General features: G+C 36.8%; 1 protein-coding gene across 6 annotated transcripts; it reads right to left on the reverse strand.

The window, feature by feature from the left end:
- Positions 1–501: 501 nt before the first annotated feature.
- Positions 502–5,389, reverse strand: LOC149848778 (transcription factor bHLH81-like). 6 transcript variants are annotated; one of them, XM_089997365.1, is made up of 5 exons: positions 4,766–5,389; positions 2,164–2,229; positions 1,826–1,885; positions 841–909; positions 502–751 (listed from the first exon to the last, which is right to left on the reverse strand). In XM_089997365.1, the coding sequence occupies exons 1-5, from the start codon at positions 5,351–5,353 to the stop codon at positions 704–706; spliced, it is 831 nt and encodes a 276-aa protein (XP_089853491.1). In that variant the 5' UTR covers positions 5,354–5,389; the 3' UTR covers positions 502–703. The 6 variants fall into 6 exon arrangements, with proteins under 6 accessions (XP_089853491.1, XP_089853518.1, XP_089853512.1 ...); XM_089997392.1 differs by lacking the exon at positions 1,826–1,885 and having other exon boundaries at positions 841–906; XM_089997386.1 differs by lacking the exon at positions 1,826–1,885.
- Positions 5,390–5,992: the final 603 nt, after the last annotated feature.

Here is a 5,992-nt window from a genome sequence, read left to right on the forward strand (position 1 = left end):
CATGAAAAAAAATTCAACAGACGCATGTAAACCTCATAATATCATGAGTGCAATACATAATACACTGGTTATAATAAAATATTGGTGTTCGCCCCATATGGCCAAGTAGGAGATGCTGGATCTTGGTATGGATCCAGTGTGGCCAAATGAGTCTCACATGGAATCCAATGTCATTTAGTGGGCCATTGAGATATGCACCACTAGGATAATGGTGGAGCCCATTACACATTGAATTCTAGTATATTTGGGAATTCAATGGGACAGTTAAACTGGATAACAGCTACTCAGGAGAGGTTAAATTCTCCAACTCCTGCTTCTGCAACACGCTAAAGAGGTTTAAGGACTCTCCCATGATGCAGGCCGTTAATCACTTCTCTCTCCCCCTCTCCTCAACTCTTCACGTCGCACACCTTGATCCTAAGTCTATTAACCTCAAGGGTCTTGCCAACCGGAAGCATGCTAACGTGTGATCGGTGGTTGGTTCTTTGGCTAGAATCAACGATTTTTTGAAAAGAACAAGCAGGGAGAAAATATTTCTCATAAATATATAACACCGTTTTAGCAAACATCAGTTATCTTAATGAACCCTCTACCACTTATCTTTTTTTTACTTTTACAATATGATGACCAACTCCACACACACACACACACATATGCAGGTAGAACCCAACAAGATGTTTCTTGTTGTACAGTAGAAGCATGGTCATGGTTTAGCGTAGCATATGCAATTGCGCCGATGCTGAGAGAGTTCCTGCCAATATGATGGTGAGCTTTTTTATTAGAGAAAAGGGATTGAATTCATACAGTTCAAACTGACAACTAAAAAAATTGATCAACTACCTGAATCTGTCTTTGCAGAGACTTGACGTGCTCAATAGCTTCGTCCAACACTTCGGCAGTACTTGTCTGCTGCAGAGGAAACCAAAAGAAATGCAATTAAAATCCATTGATTAACTCAAGGAAAATAGGCATGCTTATTCTTGCTTCACCGATTTCTTGTATGCAATAATAAATTATGTGTAAAGACGGGGGTTGGCTTCATTCCACGGTCTGCGAGGAAGGGAAATGGAAACGAGAAACATCTCGAGAAACCAAACCGGAAATGAAAAATTAGTTTTTGTTCAAGAACGTGAAATGGGATATATATATATATATATATATATATATATATATATATATATATATATATATATATATATATATATATATATATATATACACTGGTATGAACTGAGATTTTCATATGTTTTTTTATTTTTAATTTCACCGTAGGGATGCGATCTACATATATGGTTTTATAGAAACAGACTCTTGGATCATCCGATTAAGATATAAAAGAAGGATATTTTAAGGCTTGAAAATCAATGATCCAGAATTTTCATAAATATGTAAGCATAAAAAATCGCATTTCTTGATCCGATTAAGATGATTCAATAATCAATTTCAAGCAAATGGATCAGTCCGAATGCATCTGCAGGGTTAGATTTGCAAAAAAAAACTATGAAAATCTCTGTTCATACCAGTTTATATATTTTTCGAGTTTATATATATATATATAGTGTCCCTCAAGTTTTGGTGTTGTCCAAAATTAAATGACTCAAACAACTCTATAAATGTGATCTACATGATTTTTTACTAGAAAGCATGTTTCAGATCATGTCAGTGCAATGCGTAAAAGGATTTTCGAGGGCATAAAAAATCAACATTTCACAATTAAGAAAAATCATGATATTATTTCAAAGGCACACAATCCAATGTATGATTCCTAGCAGACAAACTATGCTTAACAAACCATAGGGTTAGATTGCATGAAAGAGATGTTGACCTTGTGGCACATTAAGACACCAAAACTTGTGGGACACCATCCAATCTCTCTCTCTCTCAACTGTAATGCAAAAATGTTTTCTTATTTAAATGAAATGCATATACCAACACAAACACATAAAACATGTGTTTTTCATACAAAGTAAATAGGTTTCTCAAGTGATGGAAAAAAAAGTTTCTCACACAATGAGAAATGTGTTTCCCACCAGTTTCTCGCTTACAATTTTCCAAAACTTTGGTTTCATGTTTCCAAAATGGTTTTCCAAGAAACGAGTTTCTCACATGTAAGTGAAGTTTTCTATAACTCTGCTTCATTCCATGAAAGACAATATTATATACCCTGTCCTTGTTAGAAACAAGTTGCTGAAGCTTTCTAATCCGATTACTGATCCGCGTCCTCCTAACCTGATATGAAAAGCAGACAGAGCAGATCATAGGCTTAAGAGCCACTAGATGATGCCAGTATTCAAAAGTAACAAATGTTAAGATCAAGTTGAAAAAACAGGTTAGTTTTGTGGTTGGGACAAGGCATCAACACATTCAATCTGCAGCAATAGATAAATTACCTATTTAGCATCAATCATAGTTACTGAAAAGATCCTAAAAACCAAGAAAGCTCACTTCGGAGGCATGAAAACCTTGCACTTCTTTTACGTTTTTAAAATATTCATGAAAGCTTGTTTTCTTGAATATGATCTTGAACTTTTGTTGATGTTGGAAAAATACACATTCTGCGTTAGATGATGCTCACCCTGACCCAAAAAAGCTCAATGAGGGGTTTGGGTCAGGGTAGGCACTGACATACACACAGTTACTAGGGCTGGTAAACGAGTCAAACGAACCGAGTTTGATCTGTTTGTGCTCGGCTCATCGCTTGTGCCCACCCTAATTATTTTGGATTTCTTGTCTAATTCTCCATGCACCATTTCTTGAATGCTCACTTCTCAGTTTGGCAAGTTTGTAAAATTCTTCTGTTATTAGACAAAGTATGGGAGAATTTATATTGAAAGATAAACCCTCCACATTAGTCTTCTCAAGTGAAGACTTTTTTTTTAGACAGAGAAAGCTGGGATTAGGCAGACTCCTACCAGTTATATAACCGTACCATTTGGGGTTTGAACTTGTAACGTCCCAACACAAGTTGACGTGCACTAACTGCTCCTGCCAGACAAGCTGAGCCAGTGAGTCAAGATGACTTTATAATGCTTAATGTGTGGGTTACCCATGGGGTCAGCAATGTCAAGCTGAAGACCCAGGATCAAATCCTGCTGCTGCATAGGGTTGTCATTGCTTTATCACAGTTGGGGCATATATGGCTGGGTGGTCATGTCTTCAACCCTGAGTTTGAGGTAGGTGCACTAAGTGACCCCGTTCTCAGTGATGGATTTCCTTCCCCATAAAAATAATAATAATAATAATGCTTGATGTAATATCTTTTAGTATTAGGCATAGTGACAAACGTTTTAAACGGCAATTTCTTGTTTTCAAAAACTCGTGAGAAATTGAAATTTTTTCATAAATCTCGCATTTTTTCGGCAAAATCTCGGCAATAAAAAAATAAATTAAAAAATATAAATTTTATTTTTTATAAGAAAATATTAATAAAAATTATTTAAAAATAAAAATACACATTTTTTCATGATAAATAGCCATTTAAAACATAAATATCGCATTTAAATCATGGTATTTATGTTATTTCATAAATCTCATGATATTTTGAAAATCTCGCAAGAAAGTGCCGTTTTAAACTTTCAGGCAATTTCTCGCGATATTATCGCAAGATTTTCATAAATCTGGCAATATGTGTCACTATGGTATTAGGGCACGTCTGATGGAACTCTTTTCACCTGCTTTCGGTGAAGGCCTTGTAAGACTTGGCAGTACAGTGGGGGGCCCTATTTACCATGTAGCATAGTGACAAACGTTAAAAACGGCAAAATCTAGTTTTTCAAAAACTCATGAAAATTTGAAAAAAAAATCATAAATCTTGCATTTTTTCAGTAAAATATTTGCAATAATAAAACAAATTAAAAAATATATAATAGATTTTTATAAGCAAAATATTAATAAAAATTATTTAAAAATTAAAAAACACGTTTTTTCTACGATAAATAGCCATCTAAAGCATAAATATCATATTTAAATCGCAGTATTTATGTTTTTTCAAAAATCTCACGATATTTTGAAAATATCGCAAAAAAATCCGTTTTAAACTTTCAGGCAATATTTTCTTGCGATATTATCGCAAGATTTTCATAAATTTCGCGATATTTTTCACAGAGCTATGTAGTTCCCCTAGTTGGGCAGAACACATATAAGTGGTATGCTCCGGATCTGTTTGCCTTTCGGTGTGGGCCCTGTGTACATATTAAACCCAGTAAAAGTTTGCCCCACCGCTCTGTATTTTGGGGCATAAACTTGCTCATTTAAAAAACAAAAGATGCGGTGTAATGTAAACTACTGTATTAATGTTTGGTACAATTGTTTTGTATGTATAAATGAGTTAGCATATTACTTTTCTTGTTTTCTTCTCAAAATTACTCCCTGAATGTGATCTACATGCTGTTTTTTTTTTTAATAAGGACCTGCTTTTTGGATCACTAGTATCTAACTTGTGGTTTTTTAGCAATACAAAAATCAACAATGATGGTAGGGCTGGCCACTACTCCTTCAAGGGTACTCCCTACTTACCAGTTGACCTTTCATCAACAAAAATGAAAAAAGCAATCAATGAAGTTGGTCTGCACATAAATAAATATGGAAAGGAAGCATGAACAGTTTAACTTAAAACACACAAAATTACTACTCGTGCAGCGATTTTCTATATAAAACACAGAATATCATCGCTCGCGGGGCGATATTCTGTGTTTTGTACTGCCCGAGCATTTTATAAAGTATTCGGGCCCGATCACTGGATCTGCTCCGAAAAGTTAAGCCTTACTCTCTCTGCGATACTCCTCGGGTGCGTTGCACATCCACGCTTGGCTCGGACCCCGCACTTCATAGAATCCTCCAGCATCTTCTCCATCTCCGAATCGCTAAGAAATGGTGCAGTGTTCTCATCGCTAGCCATCATTGTCATGTTCATCATCGACTGCCCGTCGAGTAAGGATTCCAGATTGTCCTGAAAACCACTGAATTTCCAAGAGCAATCCCCCCCAGGAGTCAAGGTATTAGAATCAGCATGAGAGAAAAAACCAGCAGGGGAGCTGTTCTGTCTGAGAAGAGGGCTCCAGGAATTGGAACTGCCCACCATGCTCACCGATGCTGCCTGATCAAAACCCGAATCGAAGGGCGGTGGGAAGCTTGGAAGGACACCAACATCGAGTTCTCCATGATTGGTATCATACAAGAGCTTTTGGAGGCAAGAAACGGGCGCAGAACTAAGCCTCACTAGTGATGTTGGTGGTGGTGGGATGCAAGCATGCTGCTGCATTGGAAAATTATCTTCTGATGATGATGAGAAGATGTTGCTCATTTCTGCTGTCGGTAGATGAGGTCCCATCGCGCCTGATTTTCCGTTGAACATTTACAGATTGATTGTTTTTGTTGTTTCGATCTTTCAGGCTCTCCTAGGTGGCAGTATATGCTTATAAACAAAAAAAACAGGAGAAACCAACATAGCCCATTATGTGAGAAAGGAAAAGGTCGGAGATGGTGGATATCCTTTGGCGTAAAGGAGCACTTCATGGCTTCTCCTGGACCATTCATTCTCTTTCTTTTTCTCTCTTCGCTTTTTCAACTTTTTTTTTCTTGGCCTCATTAATATGAATGTCAAAACATGAAAACACTGTCAGATGTTGGATATCCAACCTCTGACCAGAATCTGAATCCGTTTAGTCAGATTCAGTAGCCAAAGTCGGATCCGATTAATAATCAGATCTAGGTTAGGTTTTGAGTTTTGCATCTGAATGAGAGACCAAGTCCGAGTAAAATCTGAATCTGATTGTGTAAAAGACGGATCATATGCTAGCTAAATCCGGATTCGGTTTTAACTGATACTATTCGTTGCCGAACATGATTAGATCAGACCCAATTAGGTTGGAGTCAATAATGCTTAGATCCCGTTCGGGTCCTACCATTTGCATCCCTGCAAAACAGTCTTTTTGTATTTTGAAATCATCATAATTCGTGGCATTCATCACTACCACTCGTTGTGCAAAAGGTG

Source organism: Nuphar pumila, chromosome 1 (assembly GCF_984573655.1).
Source record: "Nuphar pumila chromosome 1, dmNupPumi1.hap1.1, whole genome shotgun sequence".
NCBI lineage: Eukaryota > Viridiplantae > Streptophyta > Magnoliopsida > Nymphaeales > Nymphaeaceae > Nuphar > Nuphar pumila.